Source organism: Catharus ustulatus, chromosome Z, assembly GCF_009819885.2.
Source record: "Catharus ustulatus isolate bCatUst1 chromosome Z, bCatUst1.pri.v2, whole genome shotgun sequence".
Taxonomy (NCBI): Eukaryota; Metazoa; Chordata; class Aves; order Passeriformes; family Turdidae; genus Catharus; species Catharus ustulatus.
In genome coordinates, this window is record NC_046262.2 from 35,055,155 (window position 1) to 35,074,662 (window position 19,508).

Below are 19,508 nucleotides of genomic sequence, written 5' to 3' on the forward strand. Positions count from 1 at the left end.
AACTCCCTCTGTTTCCTCTTACAGGCATGAAGAAGAAATAAGGTACAGCTCCATGTCAAAAGATCATCAATTTTACTTTCATATTCCAGTAAAAACAAAATGGTTGCTAACATCACAATGGGTTATATTATCAGGATGCAGGAAGTAGGGGGAAAAAAACTCACAAACTGTACACATAAGTATACTTCCATAATGGAATGGAAATTTTTGTAGGAGAAAAAAAAATCATAGAAATGAGCTGTGCAGACAATCCCTTCTTCCTCTTCCCTCTAATAGAAAATTATGAGTTACATTACATAAGGTTTTCTGTCACCCAAATTACTCAACAAGAACAAATATTAGCAAAATACTTTTGCTGTATTGGCAAGGTAACAAACATATTATCAGCAACCTGATAGTGGAAGTTGTCCCTGCTCCTGGCAAGAGGGTTTGAATTCGATTATTTTTTAAGTCCCTTGCAACCCAAATCACTCTGTGATTCTGTGTATTATCGACTTTGTGTCAGAAACTTTTTTTTTTACACAATGCATGTAGAAATTCAGCCCAATCTGAAGGGTTGCCTAAAAAGACCTAAAGAAAACATAAACTGAGCAGAATGTTTTTAAAAAATTGTTTTTCATAGAAAAATGAAATATATCTATGATAAGTTGAATGTCACTACAAAGAAACACAAATAATTTTTCATGTAAAATATATTGTTTACAGGTTTCCTTAATCATATTTCACTCAGAAGTTATATAATTCAGTTGCTATAAATTGTAAATTCTATTTAAACAGTACTGGCAAATACTGCATGAAGTACAACAAGCCTATTCTGGTCATTCACAAACCAATCTTCTTCAGTTTCATGAAAACTTTTTAAATTATCAAATGAGAACGGTTAACTAAACAATAATGAAAGGGTCTTTTGTTCCACTTCTTTCGGGAATAGTATGAATCTATCATGACAACAACGCCCACAGTCATTACTGTGCTGAGCACTATTGCACTACGAATTTTGCTTCCAGTTAGCAAAACTACTACTTCTTACAAGCCACCCAGTACCAAAGGTTGTAGCTGCAGAGCCAAGAGCATAATTTAGGTTCCTTGACTTTGAGTCAAGCAGCTTAAGTGTTACTCAAGGAAGCCAACACACAGTTTCCTCCATTTCTGTCAAATTAAAGTCTTGCAGGAAAACAGCGCCAGTAACTGGAAAACAGGGATTAACCTTCTCCCATTGTGGGAGTTTGAGCCAGTTAACAGGTGAGGAAGAACCCCCGGTGGCAGAACCTGCATTAATTTCCTCTTCTTGTTGCACTACGACACAACAAATGCCTTCCAGACTGCAAGCTGAACCAGAATCCACTACTATCCAGAACCTGGAGATGAAGGGCAACAGCGCTGCTCATCAGACTATTGAGAATATTAAATGACAAATGCATCTAGGTCTCATTTGCATTGTAACTCTGATATTAATATTCAGAGCATAATGCCCCAGATCTCCAAGTGCACCAAAAACTGTATAACAAATAAGCCCAAGGGGATGCAAAAAGGTTTCACACAGAGAGAAGATCTATGCTGATCTGGATCTTTGACAAGTAGTGTGCTTTTCAATGCAAAGTATATCACTTCATCCAGCTCACAATATTTGCATGACAAATAATGCTTAAATGCAATGAAGGATATCACACAGTCCACCCAGGGCAGCAGCCCCTGCAGTAGCTTTCTTCAAATGGTTCACAGTGATGAAACAGCATCCCCAGTTGAAAGAATTTTTGCAGGAATTTGCCCAAGCACAGGAGGGGAAAAAAAAGGTATGGGATTTCAGTTTTGTAAATGTTTCATTTTTCTGCAATTCCAAAATAGAAAGGGACTAACCTGAACACTGAAAAGAAGACAGTAAATAACATGGCATAAGGCATCCTTTTGGATTATAGCATAGGGCACATGATCTCTGGATAGTTTTGTTTTGTTTCAGCTCTGTTTTAAAGAAACACCTAAATAAAAATGGACATGCTGCACATATAAATATCTGAGTAATACATACACTAGACTCTTTGGAGAAGAAAGAAAAAACCAACTTGTTTCTTTGGGGAATTTTTTTCTGTTCAAGACAGTAAGATACTCTCTAGGAAAACCGTATTTCTTACATATTTTTTACCAAACATTTACTAATTATACTGAAAAATTTCAGTAGGCAGGACAAGCATTTCTAAAGGAAGAAAAGAGAGAATAATGATTTTCATAAAACACTTTGAGGTCAAGTCACAACTGACCTTAGAAATAGCTTATGAAAATCCAAGGTGGGTTGTATTTTTGTTTCTTGTCTTGCTTTCTAGGTGCTTTCTTCTTCTCAACCTTGTCAAAGTTTCCTTGCTTCTAATAATGAGCACCTTTGGATGGTTCTCACAAGACCAACACCCCTTTTCATCTTCGGCTATGTACGTTTTCCTTCCAAAACACACAACCTCATAGGCTGGGCAGAGCTATGTGTGGTAAGAACTAAACAAATTCTTTCTGACCATAACAATTTCCACACTCTCCTGTTCATTTACACGCAGCTATTTGACTCACACCGTGAATTCTGGTGTTTAGTTCTTAAAAGGATGCCAAGACAGCTTTCTAAAGCCACAAAAACATGCTCATTTTTTCTCACTGAATTACTCTCTTGCCATTTCTGTCAGCTGAACTGGCAGGCAAAAGGAGATGGCAGAACATATATTAGAACTCCGCAGCTAAATTCAACTTGGACAGCAGATGAGGATTCACTTTTAAGGATATAGCAGGAAAACAAGATTATATAAAAGGGGCAGATTAAATCATAGAATCATTTAGGTTGGAAATGGCCTCCAAGATCACAGAGTCCAGCTGTTAATGTAACACTGCCAGGATCACCACTAAACCATATCCCTAAGAGTATACTTTTAAACGGCTTTTAAATACCTCCAGGGATGGTGGCTCAAACACAACCCTTGGCAACTTGTTGCAATGTTTGATAACCCTTTTTATGAAGAAATTTTTCCTAATATTCAATTGAAACATCCTTCTGGCACTTGAGCCTATGTCCTCACATTTTGTCACTAGCTGTCTGGGAGAAGAGACCCAGCCCCACCTGGCTACACCCACCTTTCAGACAGTTCAAGAGAGCAATGATGCCATCCCTGATCCTCCTTTTCTACAGGCTAAACATCCTCAGATCTCTCAGCTGCTCCTCACAGGACTTGTGCTCCAGATCCTTCACCAGGCTCTGTTCCCTTTCTCTGGACATACTCCAGCCCCTCAGTGTCTGCCCTGCAGTAAGGGGGCCAGAACTAGTCACTGGATTTGAGCAGTGCTGAGTACACAGGGACAATCACTTCCCTCATCCTGCTGGCCACACCACTGCTGACACAGGCTACCACACCATTGGCCTTCTTGGCCACCTGGGCACACTGGCCCATGTTCAACTGCTGTCAACCAGCATCCTCAGGTCCTTCTCTGCTGGGCAGCTTTTCAGCCATTCTGCCCACAGGCTGTAGCACTGCTTGGAGTTCCGATGTAAGTGTAGGACTCATCCTTCGGTCTTGTTGAACCTCATGCTGCTGGTCTTGGACCATGGATCCAGACTATCCAGATTCCTGTACAGAGCCTTCCTATACTCCAGCAGATCGGTTGGACACTCTCGTCCAACTTAGTGTCATCTGTCCAGATTTTAAATCAACTTATTAAACAGGACCAGACCCTGTACTGAGCCCTAGGGAACTCAACTTTTTACTGGCAATCAGCAGGATTTAACCCCATTCACCACCACTCTTTGGGACTGGCCGTCTAGCCAGCAGAATGGAAGAAAAGAAATAGAGAAAAAGACTTCTATGGAAAAGACAGGAATACAGAAGTTCCCAAGTGGTTTTAAGGCTACTTAAGAGTATGAGAAAATATACCATACATTTACAGGTTGTCCAACTCTGTTCTGTGCTGGTGTGGCCCAACCTCAAGTCCTGTGTTCAGGTTTGGGCACCACAAGAGAGCAAGCACCCAAGATGGTGAAATGCCTTGAGGGGAAGCTGTATGAGGAACAGGTGAGGTCACTTGGTTTGTTCAGCCTGGAGGAGACTGAGGGGAGACCTCATTGCAGTTACAACTTCCTTGTGAGGAAGCACCAGGAGGAGGAGCATTGCCAGCTCCTGCTGGATTTGCAGGGCAGCCCCAAGTCCAGTGCAGGGAAGCACTGAACCACAGCACCCGGACTGGAACTAGGACACCTGCGTGTACTCATCATCCCAAAATCCTGCCCCAAAACCACCCTCTCATAGTAAATGCCACAGAAAACGTGATGGTACAACAAATTTGTTAGGTGCTTTTTGTCTTCTTTCTTTCATCTCAAGCCTGTCTTCAGACAGACTCGGTAGGGGCTGGGTTTTTTTGCTTGCTTAGTTTTTTGTTTGGTTTTTTGTTGATTTTATTAAGTGCCTTTTCTTACCACACTTATTTCAGGAATTGATCATACTGTTTATAAAAAGAAAATAAACATATTCCCCATGCAGTCTCGTGTTCCGGGAAAAAAGAGAAAAGAGAAGCAAAGGTGAACCACACACTAATGCAGGCAGAGACACCAAGACCCCATGAAGATAGGTACCTGAAAATTAGCAAACCTACATTATAGCACTTAACAACAGAAAACAGAATTCTAGTTACATTTTCAGAGTGAAACATTTTCTTCCAAACTGCTTTTCACCTGAACTTAAACAGTTTACACTTTCAGAAAGTACCACAACGTCCTCTGAGATCCTGACTTTGCTGACATAAAAGAGTAATTTCTCATTGCACCAGAAAGGTAAACAACACACACACACGCACACAGTACTGATCTCTGACACTAAGAGCAACAGTTAATAATTTCAATTGGGTATGCAGAAATTACAAGGGATTGTGTGGTGTCTTTTTAAAACAGTGACACTTATTGAACAAATTAGTATTTTTAGCAAGAGATTCTCATTCCCTCTTTAATTATTGTGGAAAGGGGCTACTACAAAAGCATTCATCTGAACTGGTTTGGTGCTACCCACCTGATCATCATTTACCATGATCAGAGGCAGGGATGGGGGCAAAAAGCAGTATGTATGCAGCACAGTGTAACTAGTTCCAAACATTAAAATTCAGCATCAATTTACAACCCCAATTAAATGTCAATTAAAAGTACACCCATAAAACTTTCCTGGGATGAGTGGCAGTAGTTTACACTTGTTACAGTGAATTCTACTGGAGTTAGATGCGTACATATGCATCATAAAAAAAACCAGTACAATATCCCATTACAAATGAAACAAAAGCTTGTTCAAGATGAAGAGGGAGGAAAAAAAGAAACTGATTGTATTCAAAACATGGCTGCAAGATATTCAGATCTTACCTACTGATTACGTAAATCTCAAAAATTCAGCTTAGATCTATCGAAGGAGCAACTTCTCTATCTTTTGCCCAACAACAGTTCTCTCATCGCCCTGGTAAAAATTGTTACAGTGCTCCCCCAACAGGAAGCAATCAATTTTTCAAAATTTGTGATGGAACAGCTTCAATTGAAATAGAAAACTGCCATCTGAGGAAAAAAACCAAAATAGATCCTATTTCCCTGTCGTCCCTTCCCTCCCCACCCCTTCCCCTTTAAATAATATAAATTTTAGAAAATAGTCTCTGCCTCTTGAGAAATAACACTCTAGTAACTAACATTCTTTTCATCAAAGATGTTGTCCTTTCCAAATATTGCTTCATAGAGATAGAAGCTGTTTTTCCCAAGTGTTCTGGGACCTACAGCACCAGTCCACTGGAGGAGCCTTGGAAATAACAATTTACTCTCACAAAGGTGTTGAAGGGGCTCTAAAGAAAACAAACCTCATGAAGCACAGCTTATGCCCAGTCTTGCAGTAAAGTAGATTTCTCCACCACCCGTTTTTCAAAAACTCAGCAAGGCTTGAGGAGGTAAAAATCTGGAAGCCAAATGATTTCATCTCAAGACCAAAATTAATTGAGGTAAAAGGCTGACAAATCAATTATACTTGAATGTTGGATATGTGCATACAGACTGGAAAATGGAGAGTTTATTTGCTGCTTCATTTTCTGAATGTTTTTCCTAGACTTTCACCCTGTCACTCAATTACGATGCTAGGAAGGTTTTTTTGTATACACTTCAGGAAGGTAACTACTGAAGGGACCTTGAACTTCCAGTTCACCTGATCAACACTGGCTTTAAAAGCTACCTCTGACTTAAGTCAGCCCCACTCACTTTAACTGTAAACCTAACACATTTCTTTACAGTAACAATGTTTCTGGACCTTCTGCTCCTTGGGATACCCACACAAATGAAGTCTGAGAATTAAAATGCTACACCAAATTGTGCATAAGCTAAGTTCAAGGGGACTTGACCTTGTCTTGGCATCATAAAATAAAAATTCAAAAGTTTAGTTCTGCTGTGCTTGCAGTATCAGGATTTGATGGTGAGGTAAATCAGACTCAGTAGATGTACATAATCAATTTCAGTAAGATGGATTTCATTAAGAAAAAAAATTAAGTTAACTGTGAAATAACATAAGTGCAGCCACCATTCCTAAAGTGTCTCATTTCATGAATTATTTATCCCCTGCAGCTAGAACATCACTTTTACTCTTATCGTATCTTAAAATTTAAAAAAAGAAATAGAAAAAACCCCCAAACCACCGAAGCACCATATATCACACGGTACAAAGTTCTAATTTTAATTTTATTCAAATTCAGCTGTATACTTTGTACTGCTACTGTTTTTGAATGCCTCATCTTCCTGCATCCACATTCAAATAGCAAACCAAGCAGTAGAACTGACCAACTCTAGCATCAAAAGATTGTTATTCCATTATTCCATTAGTCATTCAACACCTGCAACTCTGCAATCTGAGAAAAACAAGCTGGGTACCTGTATACTACTTCCTGCAACTGGCTTTTAAAAGGCCAATTCATTACTGGGATACAATCCAATCAGGCCAGCATTTATATTTAATCATCCAGTCACAATGTAAGAGAATTCAAACAATGGAGCAATTGTTACTTTCTGAACTTCATCCCGACCAGATTTTCTATCCCTGTTAAGGTTTCTAGTAGTTCTTGTTCTCACTCTATTAATAGAACAACGATATGCCATATTCTTGGAAACATTTTACTTCTTGTCAAGCATTCCTGTGTGTATGTGTCTAAGCATGTAGTCTTACTACACACTGTCACACTAGCTTTATTTTCTTGCCTGAAGGAAACAAACCTGAATATAGCTCTCTGCAATGCATACAATTTAACGATACATTTGATGATATCTCAGTCTAAAACCCCATAAAATTCACACTATACAACTGCATTTCATACAACTACCAATGCCATATCACAAACCTCACAGAACACAAACATCAAAGTGAAGGTTACATTGACCAAAAGATACCAAAACTATATAAAATCAAGCCGCTGTGAGCTTGAAGTCATACATTCAGCATCATTCATACACATGCCACAACAAACAGCTCAATTTATTAGCCAACTTTTCACTGTTTTCTAGTCACACTAGTCATACTTCTCTGCATTCCTTTCCTTCTACCACGACATTCCTGCCTTCACAGTCCTAAGCAACTCACCTCTCCCTCTCTAAATGTCTCAACAGTCTACTCAGTCATGCCAGTGAGCATTGCTGAAGTTCACTCCTAAACTTTAACATGTCTTGCACATAACTAAAATGAAATCAAGATCTGTTGCAAAAGAGAGTTTAGCAATTTTTCTGTCATCCAGACAGAGGGATACACAGATGAGAAGATGGGGATTGCATTTAAAGGGTTTAGGTCTGTAAGTCTTACACTGACACTCCTCACAGTGTATTTGGTAAAAGAGAAAACAAATAATCACCCAGGCCTTCCCAAGACCTTGTATACCATGAAACAATGGATTAAGCCAGCTGCACCTGCTTCAATAAAACACATTCAGAATCCCTTTACTCATAGCAAAGTTTCCTCCTCAGAATCTCGAAAGAAGTATAATAATTTTTTCAAAAAACAAAATTAATCATATAGCTGCACCTCTGAATTTTTCTGAGACAGTGTCACAAGCAACCTGTCATCCAACATAAAACAGTATCACACTAAAATTAACCCATACCTGATAACACTGATAAAACACCCTCAGGCAGGAAAACAACAGAAGAGCAGATGAGAGTGGTAAATTTCAAGTATTTTCCATTCCTTTCCCTCAATCCTTTTGCAAGGCTGGATGTGAAGTGTACCATGCAGCCATGGCTTAGCTGACATCGTTAAGAAGAATTTACCACATACGCCTCCAGTGCATGGAGAAATACTACCAATACTGTAAATGACAGCAGCCAACAAACAACCAGTAAATCAACACAAGGGGCAGAGGGGTGAAGTCAGCTGCCCCTTTTCTTCCGTGTCAAGATAGTAACTTTCACGTGTCTGGTTCATTCCTACAGCACTAATCTGAGTTTATCTGCAGCCATTCTTTCTTCACTTGAAAGGTTGCCAGCAGAAAAATTTAAAACTAGAGCCCTTGATGCAATATTCCTACCAAGTCAACACTTCACATGCATGTAACATCAATGTAAGTTAACTTCAGGCATCGCTCCAACCATTAAATGAAACCAAACTGACACATCCCAATGAATCAAGGGCCACTTCCACTGAACTTCAATCTGAGTACACAAAGAATAAACTAACCAGAACAAGCTCAGCAAGTGACAGAAAAAAATTTATTCCTCCTTTTGCAACTTTCATAAACCACATGAGGCTTTGAAAAGAAGTAAGGAAGAAAAACAAGAGAAACCTTTTGCATATGTGGCTGAAGGGAAACTAAAAAGCTCAGAATCATTGAGGTTTAGAAATGCTTCCATCAAACAACCACCCAAAGCAAATCTCATTTTGGTAGCAGCTGAAAGTTCATTCTCAACTGAGATTTGGAACAGAAAGTTTTCTTCTTGCGGTCTGAGCCACATGAAAGAGCGTTACACACTTCAAGAACCTCCTGACACACAAAGCAAAAGCAAACCATAATAAAGTGTTCTGCTTTTTTTCCATCTGAAAGAAACTGAAGTTGGCACCTGCCTGTAGATGAACAAGCTTAAAAAAAAAAAAAAGAATACAAATTTAATCCTTTTTTTTCAAATTATTGTGATCCAAGAGTTTCAGTCCATTCTTGTTGCTGCAGAAGACATTATCTACTGACTTCTACAGGACAAAGCAAGAAAAGATCGCTTGGAAAAGGAGCTGAAAATTAGGTCATATTATAAAAACAGGGAGGAGAAGTTGATGAATAAGATTTAATTAAATTCTATAGTTCACCACTATAGCATTAAAAACACATCATAATAATCTGTCAAACAAAAAGCCTTTCAGAAAACAACAAAACATACTTAACACTGCCACACATGTTAGAACTATATTATAATATAAGTATTTCACACACACTAAAGGGACTGCAAAGAGGAATATATCAACAGTACTCTGGTACAGGGGGTCTCACATTCTACCAACAGCTTGACAAGTGTCTCTGAGGTACAAGACTCCTTGTCTTCTTCCACCATCTTAACCTACCCTTAAATCTTCCAGGTGCACTGGGCACTGCACACAAACAGCCAGGAAAGAATTATTGCCAAAGGGAACCTGAGTGCACAGCAGCTATTGGAAATGTCACTAGGCATCTGTCTGCAATCAACACTGTCTTTAGAAGTGTAACACTGGGATTTTTTGCCGTAATGTAACAAATCATACTAAGGTAAAGCACATACAAGTATTTGTCAACTGCCAGCAGCTGAGAGGGAGATCCTACCCAAGTACCAAGTCAGAAACAACATCTCACCAAAAAACTTCTAGGAAACTAAGTGTTAGAAAATAAAAATTTACAGCCAAACTATAATTGTTACTTAGCCCACAGACAAAACTATGCAAGTACAGTTCCACACAGAAAAACTGAGTTCTTATAAATCATTTAAAGACCATGCACACACATGTTACCCATTAGCTATGCTACTGTCACTTCAATTGCTTTAATAATCTATCAGCTCTATGAACAGAATAAACCACTGACCGCTTTTTATTTCTGGAATAAGAATTACAAAGGAAAACAAAGAAATAAAAAATGTAAGTTATTTTTCATCCTTTTCTGCAACTCTTCAAAAAGCTTCTGAAATACTGATTGGACAGAAGAATCCTCAGCCATAGCCACTGAAAGAATCCCACATTATCTACTAGGTTTTTCCAAGTGCTGGAACATAGGAAAAAGAGCAATCAGTGCCAAGTGCTGACCCGGGCAGCAAGCTGCTCAGTTCAGTCAAAGGCCAACAATTTGCTTCTCAGAGCTTTGTTTATGGAGCCTAGAATGACAGTCTAGCTAGACATCCTGTATTATCTCTGAAAAGTTCATACCGACTGAAAGTCACAAGGGGTGAGCATTCAGAATGCTCTCTCATCACAGAATAGGCACACTTGTGCAAGTAAAAGGTAGGGCAGGCTAAATATATACATATTATTAAATCATAAATAAATGAATAATGAATAATGAATAGGAGCATTATTTTTTGTAGCTGTATTCAGATGCTGTAGATCAGAGATGGTTTCTTTCCAAGTTGTTGTGGGGTTTTTTTTTAAATACTGTGCTTTTTTAACAAGAACCATCCAGAACTCAGTAATGAAACTCATGCAGTGTTGTTTATCAGATCTAGAGACTCCATTGGCAGAATACACAAAAAGATATTTCTCTCTGATTACCAAATAGGGCACAACACGAGACACAAACACCTGGAAAGCTGCTGTTCATTATCTGCCTGCTTAGTTAACTGCTAGAACTGCAGGCCTTGAAGGAGTATTTTCTTCTTTACTTCTTTATTTTGAAGATCTGAGATAGAGACGTCTGAAGATCTCATGAAGTCTCTCTTACTACTTCGTAAGTTAGATGATGCATTATTCTCACAAAGCATGAAGAATAATTACATTTACATATGGTTTTCCACTGCACACTGCAGTTAGGATGCATTCAGGAGCATAAATCTGCCTGAAGGCCGGTATTTGCAGTATTTGTCTCTCCTATCAGCACTCTTAGAGAATACTCAATTGTCATGGTGAGAAATACAATCCAAATATGGCTTTAAAAAATGAAGCGATTCTAAGCTCATTTGCAATTTTAAGTCATGAATTGCACTCAGAATTCCTAGTACAGTTATCAATTTTCTATTGTTTGCACAGCTCCATTTGGAAAAATAAAGAGGAAGCTAGAACTCATAGCTGTAGTATGTCTCCAGGTTCTCCTCTCCTTTTCTACAACATAATGAGCAAGGTGGTGTCTTGCACAAGAAATTGAATTGTGGCCCTATTAGCAACTGCATTATAAGAAACATAACCATTGCAGTAGCTACACTGACCATGTCTCCCCACTCAAGTTCAGTCCAGGTAAGAAATATGAGCCTTCTCACAGTCTCACACAATGGGCAGAGGGAAAGATAAGCCAAAGCTCCCATTTTGCTGACAGAGAACCTGGCATTGAATTCATAACCAACACAACAAACTTCCATACTGCATGGACTCACAGCTGTGAACCAAAAAGAAGCTTTAGTCAAACCAATTAATTCTTACTTCTTTACATGAAGGGCAGGCCCTAAAATGGTTTGCAGAAATGCCATGCACTCAGTTGAGACCTGACAACCCTCCCTTTTAATCAAGCCCACAGAAGTATTGCCATTAACTTCAGAAGGATTCCACCAATATTGATAAAAGCAGGCCGAGAAAATGTTGCTATTTGAGAGAAATGGAAGGAGACAGACAACACAGGCTGGCACTGCATTTGTCTGAATACAACGTGACATGTCTTACTTCAGGATTCATTCCATAGTGACTGTAACTTGGCTTAAGTGAAGTATTTAAGCTATAACCATATGAAGCTGTATCATATCTGTAAATGCAGGCTTTGTAACTCCTGTAACTAAAACATGCACGAGTCAGACATTCCATCTCAGGAGCAACACGTGTAAACCTCATCCCCAAGAGACCCCTGCAAGGCAAGTTACCAGCACATTATTATGGCTATTTCTATTTCTCTCACTCGAGCATCAGCAAATGATTACACCTACTTACCAAATGTACTGGAGCAACAGTGTCAAATACACTGGAATCTGTGTCAAAGGGCTTACAAGAAGGATTAAGAAGAGATGAAACACTCAAATACAGGTGAGGACAGAACAAGTAGAGCGGAGTAAGCTATCCAGATCAACTGCACAACCTCTGTGGTGAAACAAACCCTTACCAACCAAAACCAACAACAAACAAAAACCAAACCATCCAACCAAAAAACAACCCAAACACACAGAGTATGAGAATAATCACATAAAATAATCAACACTGCAAGGATACTTAAGGGTACTGATTATTCCAAAAGTCACAAAACAAAGTATGAGGCGTAAGTAAGTGTTTATGGCTTCCATCCATGTTTTAGCGGGGGTGAGGGAAGTGACTACAGGTCAGTTCAGTTTTCTGCATGCCGGTATGCACACCACACCACGCCTCCACTCCTGACAGGCAGATGCTGCCTGCTACTCCACAGCCACGCTTTTTACTACAGTGGGGAAAACGGCTTTTCTTCATCAAACTTCTGAGTTTGCTCCTCCACAGAACCTGGGGTTATTTTCGGTTAAAACACTGACCTGCACTCTGAGCCCAGCCAGAATTTACAATACAAAACGAGGTGTCGCCTTCGGGCGCCGCAGGAAGCGGGCAGCGCTTCAGAGGACCGCCTGCCTCCCCGCTCCCATCAAACTGGAGCAAGCACGGTGTTCCCACTGCAGCATCGCGTAGGGCGGCCCGCGCGGTGCGAAGCGCGGTGGGAAGCGCGGTCCACACCGCGGCACCCAGCGGGTCCTGCCAGCCCCGCGGGGTGCAAACACACCTGCCCGCGGTGTGACCCGCCCATCCGTCCCTGGGGTGAGTCCGGCCGGAGGAGGAGCGCTCTGGGTGTCGGGGATGGTACCGACCTGCTCCGCCCCCGCCGCGGGCTCCCGCGGGCCGCTCCCAGCCGAGCCCTGCGTCGCTCCCATGGGAACATCGCCGGGCCCGCCGCCCGCGGCCCCGGGCTGGCGCTCGGTCCGGCGGCCTCGGGAATGCTGCTCCCGCCTCTGCCCCGCCAGGGAACCGGCCGGCCGGGCTGCGGCGGAGCCCCGCGGGGGCGGCCGGAGCCCGGCAGGACAAAGCCGGCTCTGAGCAGCCCTCCACAGAGAGACTTTGTCCTGCCGGGGCCCGGCCGCCCCCGCCGCCAGCCAATCATGCCTGCAAACGCCCCGGGGAGGCGAAGAAACACTTCCATTCTCCCTGGGAAGAAAAGAATTGTTATTCCCAATTTACAAAAATATTTCTTGTATTGCTGCCCTTGGCAGCGGCCAGCAGCTGACGCCTGTCACAGGATAAACGAGAGCGATGGGGCCGGTGGCCCAAGCCTGGGCAGCATTTCTGACAGGAGGCTTTCGGACAGCATCCACAGCCCTGTTGTGTCAAACAGACACGGACCGGTCATGTCCGCCTTTTCTCTCAGTGTGTTTTTAGGAGGACGTGGATATGAAAACCTCCACAGAGCTGACAGACTCCTCATGTCCACAGTCTTAGCCAGATTTCCTTCCCACCACCTAACAGCCTTCCACATCAGTCTTGAAAGTCCACACCGCTGCTATTAATTCAGAGGCCAAATTGCTTGCTTTGGGGGCAGTAATTACCTATTCTAAAAAAAAAAGCACATTACTGGGTAAACAATTCTCAAGAGCTTGCACAAATGAGTGGTCACTAAAAGTCCTGAGGGAGAGAAGATGGGCAGAAATTCAACCACATTATATTCAGAAATAAAGGCTTCTTTCCCAAGAGCTGCTGTCTTCCTGGCTTTATGCTATTTTGGGTGGATGAGGCAATACTTGAATCAACTCTTGGAAGGAAGAAACGGAGAATGAGAACCAACTGTAAGGGAAAAACTTTCTTAAGCCAATGTTTAAAAAAAAGAAAAAAGCAAACAGCCTGTTACTTTGTATAGCCTACCCTCAAATTTGAGGAGAATAAGCCCAAAAAATGCCAAAGCATGAACTTTGCTCTTTCTTTTGTGTTGTTCCTCTTCTCAGTTATACAAGGGAGTGATACCATACAACTTTTTTGCAACACTAGCAGTTCAGCATATGGCTGAAGTCAGGACCGCTCGGAAAAATGAAGTGCAGGGGCCAGGTTCTTCACATACATGGGATCCCATGATAGCTTCTGGCATCAAGAATTTGTCTGTGAGATACAGTATGGCAAGGCAAAACAGCTCTCACTCTCCACACCACTGCACACCTCTGCAAACTGGAGGCAACTTTCCAAAGGGCAATGTTTGGAAACATCAGCATGGAATGTTACATCACCAGTACTCGTTGAAACGACATGACACAATGAAAACAATATACAGTAATTTCACAATTACAAGCCGCACTGACTATAAGCCGCATCTCTGGGTGTCGGCAGCATTTCATTCTTTGTCCGTACATAAGCTGCACCTGATTATAAGCCGCTCTGTCGTTCGCAGTGAGGACCCACGTGCAACAAAGTTGCCAATTAGTAACAGAATTGCGGGATCATGGAGTTTACTGGTTCGGCTCAGGTCGTGCAGTCTCAGCCTGCTTGGGGCTGCCAACAAGGCCACGTGGCCCAGCTCGGTGGGGCCGCTCGAGGCCGGCCGCCGCTGCTGCTGGGCTCGCTCGCTCCGGCCCGGCGCTGCCCCGCCGTGGCAGGCGGGGACGGAGCCCGCCGGCACCCACGGCAGCAGCGGCGGGAGGCGGGGATGGAGCCTGCCTGCTCCTGCGGCAGCGGCAGGTGGGGGCGGGAGCACGGAGCCCCCACCTCTCCCCTGGGCTGCGCTGCCTGAAGGAGGGAGCCCCCGCATCCCTCTTCCGCCCCGCGCTGCCGGCACAGAGCCTGCGTCCACCCGCTGCGCAACAGAGTAACCAATTTGTAACGGTCGCGCAATCCCGGGTTTTACTGTCAGGTGCTTGGTGCCTTGGCTGCACTTCCGGGGTTGGAAATTTCAGAAAATTTTTCACATATTAGCCGCTCCTGAGTGTAAGCTGCATTTCTGGGGTGGGAGCAAAATTTTAGTCAAAATGGTGCAGCTTATAATTGTGAAATTACAGTAATTTTGCTGCAGACATTTTTAGATGCAAGAACAACATTTGTTTTAAGCTGGATCACAATATATGTACTTTTTGGAAAGAAGTGCTTGTCAGAGGTGAGACATGAGGTGGGACAGGAAAAGGAGAAGCCACCACCAGATCTCTTGACTGCCATATCTTCACACATATACAAAGTTCATGGCATAAAGTAGAACACTTGCCTCCTGAAGCTGCTTCCTTCCATACAGATCTGGCAAAAGATGAAGAGCTACCACTCAGTTCCCGCACTACACACAGCTTCCTGGGGAGAACAGGCAGTGCCAGCCAGAGCAATCTCGATGGGTTTGCCTATCCCCTCCAAGGCCAAGAAGGACTATTTTTGGTTCCAGACAAAAGCTGTGGCTTGACCTAATGCCTCCTTCTGGCATGTTCTGTGACTTTATCAAAGCCACACGGAGTTATCACTAACAGAGGCTATACTTCCCTGAGCTCTGGGGCAGCTGGCAGGGTTAACACACTAAACTAGCCTAAGGTAAGTGTAACACAGATGCAGGAACTGACCACAGCTCCACAATCCAGATAGGCTGGTTTTCAATCCCTTACTATAAAACATCATCTGGGCAGGGCCTATCAATCAGTTTGGCTCTCTTTAGTTTCATGCAGTAACAGATGGAAAATAATCCATGTAGGCTTATCAAAATATTTCCCATGTTTGTCCATAAAATTTCTCACTTTCAAGACCAAAGTATATATATCCTTTCCTGCCTTCTTATTTTTTTTTTCCTTAGACTAAACAGCTACTCTGCCACAATGGACATATAAATCATACCATCCCAATGTGCAAATGTGAGCACTAAGTAGCCTTTAGCGCTCATGCTCACTCTAGAGCTTGGCCAAATGCCCAGATGCTCATAGTGATGGCATGGACTGATGTAAGAAACAATGTAGTAATAATTGTCAGGTTTCTTATCCTGCAATTCAACCACCAAGAACAAACTTTTAGGTCTACTCTTTGACCAAGATGGATGTGCTGGAAGGCCTTACGAGAGGAAGATGTTGCCAGCTAAGCAGCAACCGAAGGATACCAGTGTAAATAGTGATGCGAGTTGTGTGAACTCCTCCAGCACCTCAAGTTTCTGCCTCTTCTGATAGGAAAAGGGGAACAGGTTCTCAAAGCATTCAATTCACCTAACAGCTATTCCATGGAAGGACAGCATCCCCATTCTCTTCCCTTGTAAGTCAAACAAAACCAAATCCTAACCTGCAGCTCAAGCATATTGTTTACCATTAGGTATAACCTCTCCTGTCTCATCTTCTCTGAAACACCACAAGACCTGCCAGTATGGATACAGAATACCTATAAACTAGCCAAAACTCACTTGGGACACAACACAAACAACACAAGCAGAACAGGGGCAGGAGCCCCAGCCAAATGGTCTGATGTGTCTGTGCATGTCCCTGAGCACACTGAGTGTTTGGAGGCATAGCTGCATGCACATTTCAATCATTGGTCTCCCTTTGAAATGGGAAGTGCAGGTCCAGTTTAGTCAGTCCTGCAAGGGATATTGCATCATGAAGAGTAAAGGCTGGGAATCAGCACCATGTCAAAATTATATGAAAACTGGGTGACACATTTCCAGCTGTTCTCTGCAGTATTTAGGACCAGCTATTCTGCACGTGCAATAACTCTACAAATAGCATAATCTGCAGGAGATTTCATGGAATGTTATGTAGGTGTACAGGAATTTTAAAATTAATTTCAATTGAAAGATTATTGGTATTAATTTTATGAAAAACATGCAAATAACTTACAGTGAACACATTTCTCGTTGAGATTTTTAGGTTAAGTAATCAAGGGAGACATTGTTTGCCTACAATCAGATTGAATCTATGGTCTGTGTAGCACTAATTTAGAGAGATCACTTGCTGTAGCCTGAGTCATGCAAAACCTAGGATGCATTCCATAAATTATCTAATGCTACTGTGAATGAAGCAGTTGTGCCACATCTAGCATCCACAAAGGGAACACCCATTCGACACTACTCTAGAGGATGCAAATTTAAAACAAGTAGCTGCTCTCACAGTTACTCCAACCGAGTAAGGCTATTCCGCAATTTGCCTGCAGCAAGCATGTTGTGATGAAGGTTCTCTCCACCATCAAGCCTTTTGACCTGTCCCTATGACAATCAATTATTTTTCTGTTTCTTTAAATGTTGGAGTTCAACACTTGGTAGTGCTGCTAGACAGCATGGCAAAAAGGCAACTTCCTTAAAGAGCTGGAAACTGATTTCAGAAAGAGATACTGGGAATGTAGGATGCTAGTTTAGTTGTGGAACTATCTGAACAGAGATGTCAGTTTTGCTCTTGTTTTTAAGCAAGTGTTCATGATCCTGTCATGAGAGACACTGTAGAAGTTTCTAAAAATACCATGTCAGCCTTTCCCCTTCCCTTCCAGGCAATCTCTTTAGACTGCCATTTGTCATCAGCCTGCAAAATCACACAAATCAGTCAGCCCAGTCCTACTTAAATGATTCATAAATCCAATTACGTCTGCTTCTTTATATAGTAAGCTGGGCCCTAACAGATTCAACCTTCAGGATTAGAGGATGTGTAGGTAGCTGACCTCTGACTCTCAGGAACTGCTCAGGAGCTCCATACATATGGTTCAAACACGCAGCTCTACACTTGGGTTGTCACATACATGGCACATAATCCTAATCTCTGTCTTGTGGGGACTGGAGATGAGACACCTTTCTCACTATCTCAACACTTGCTGCCATGTGCAGAAGTGAGTCCAGCGGAGGGTCACCAGGATGGTGGGGGCTGAAGCACTGGCCCTGCAAAAGGAGGCTTTGGCAGCTGGCTTTGTTTAGCTTGGACAAAGGATGGCTTCAGGACACTCAGCAGCAGCCCATTGATGCTGACAGCAAGAGACTGAAGAGATAATGCCAGGCTCTCAGCAGTAGTGCAAGGTGGATAAGAGACAATGGGCCAGAGTTCAAACAAGACAGATTCAGATGTACATAAAGGGAAAAAAAATTCCCCATGAGGACAGACAAACCATGGACCCACTGCAGAGAACTTGTACGGTCTCTGTCCTTGGAGGTTTTCAAACCCAACTGGGTAAAGCCCCAAGCAACTTGTTCTGATCTCACAGATGACCCTGTTTTGGGCACAAGGTTGCACAAAAAACCTCCTGAAGTCCCTTTCCACCTGAATTATCCTATCATTCTGGAGTTACTGCATGAATCAAGTGCCAGCTTAAAGCAGAATGATGCAATTATTATCCTGCCCCTTGTCTCCACTTTCAAAGTACAACTTGTGGTTATGCAACGCAAAGATTTTGGCATGCAGCTGCAGGGTCTGGTCTGTTGGCTGTCTCTGATCGAGTGTGTGGATGAACAGCTATACACACTTTGCAAGTCTCAAAGCAGTGATACTAAGGTTGTTATTTTAGAAAGCATAGATGTCCCAGGAAGAAACCCAGAGTCCAACATACACAGCATCCCACATTTTGTACATATTTTTAATGGGGTAATTAAATGTGCCAAATCCTCTGTCACTTATGAGCTCACCTATTTTGATGTTTTCAAGAGCAGAATATTTTAATTTTTTTAAAATATTTTATATTTTTAATCTCCAGACACAGAGATTTACCAAGACACCTCAAACTGCTAAAAATTTTAAAATGTAGCTATTATTTAGATCAAGAGGCAGCACTGTTCTAAGTCAATCATAAACTCAATTTCAAGTTCACAAAAAAAATCTGAAACACACACACTGTTACATGCTGAACATGTAACTAGAAACAGCACTGGACATTAACAGTATGAAATACAGTAATATATGTATTTTTATAATGTAATGTAGCATATATTTTCCTCAGTGTTTTGGACAGTCATCAAATCTACTAGATCTCACATTACAAGTCTGTTCTGCTTTACACCAGAAGACTGTTTTGTTTGTTGCTACTTTCTTTTTGCAAAGAATATGGCAGTTAGAAAACACAGATGTATAGCATATTCATAGGATAAATAAAACAGCATGAGAATATGCAGAAGTGTTTGGTAACAGTTAATAAAAATCATAGTTGTGAGAAAAAGAAATACAGTCTATTTGTTCTAAACATATTTTCATCTGAGCAATGTTTTAAATTACACTGCAGTTCCTAGAAAATTACACTAGTAAGGCAAGTAAATGAAATAGTTTGACCTACCACTAGAGAGCGAAACAGGGTCTTTAACAGTGACTCTGCTTGAACACACACACCCCCGACCCCATCCCTTCCTCTACAGACTGTGCAAATTTAAACAACTTTCCTTGGCAGAAGCACTTCAACCTCTACTACTTTAAGAAGCTACAAAAACGAGTACCGTTA

At 41.8% G+C, this 19,508-nt stretch overlaps 1 protein-coding gene across 7 annotated transcripts in view; it reads right to left on the reverse strand.

The window, feature by feature from the left end:
• The window catches only part of TJP2 (tight junction protein 2), a 62,842-nt gene that overhangs the window by 29,522 nt on the left and 13,812 nt on the right, over positions 1-19,508 (reverse strand). Inside the window, exon 1 of one of the 7 annotated variants that reach the window (XM_033085273.2) lies at positions 12,986-13,050. The exons of 4 other annotated variants lie outside the window; for them this stretch is intronic. In XM_033085273.2, coding sequence (XP_032941164.1) covers positions 12,986-13,048 — 63 coding nt within the window. In that variant the 5' untranslated portion in view covers positions 13,049-13,050. Of the gene's footprint in view, positions 1-12,658; positions 12,823-12,985; positions 13,051-19,508 lie in introns of those variants that run through there. 2 more of the 7 variants (XM_033085274.2, XM_033085277.2) reach the window with 2 other exon arrangements.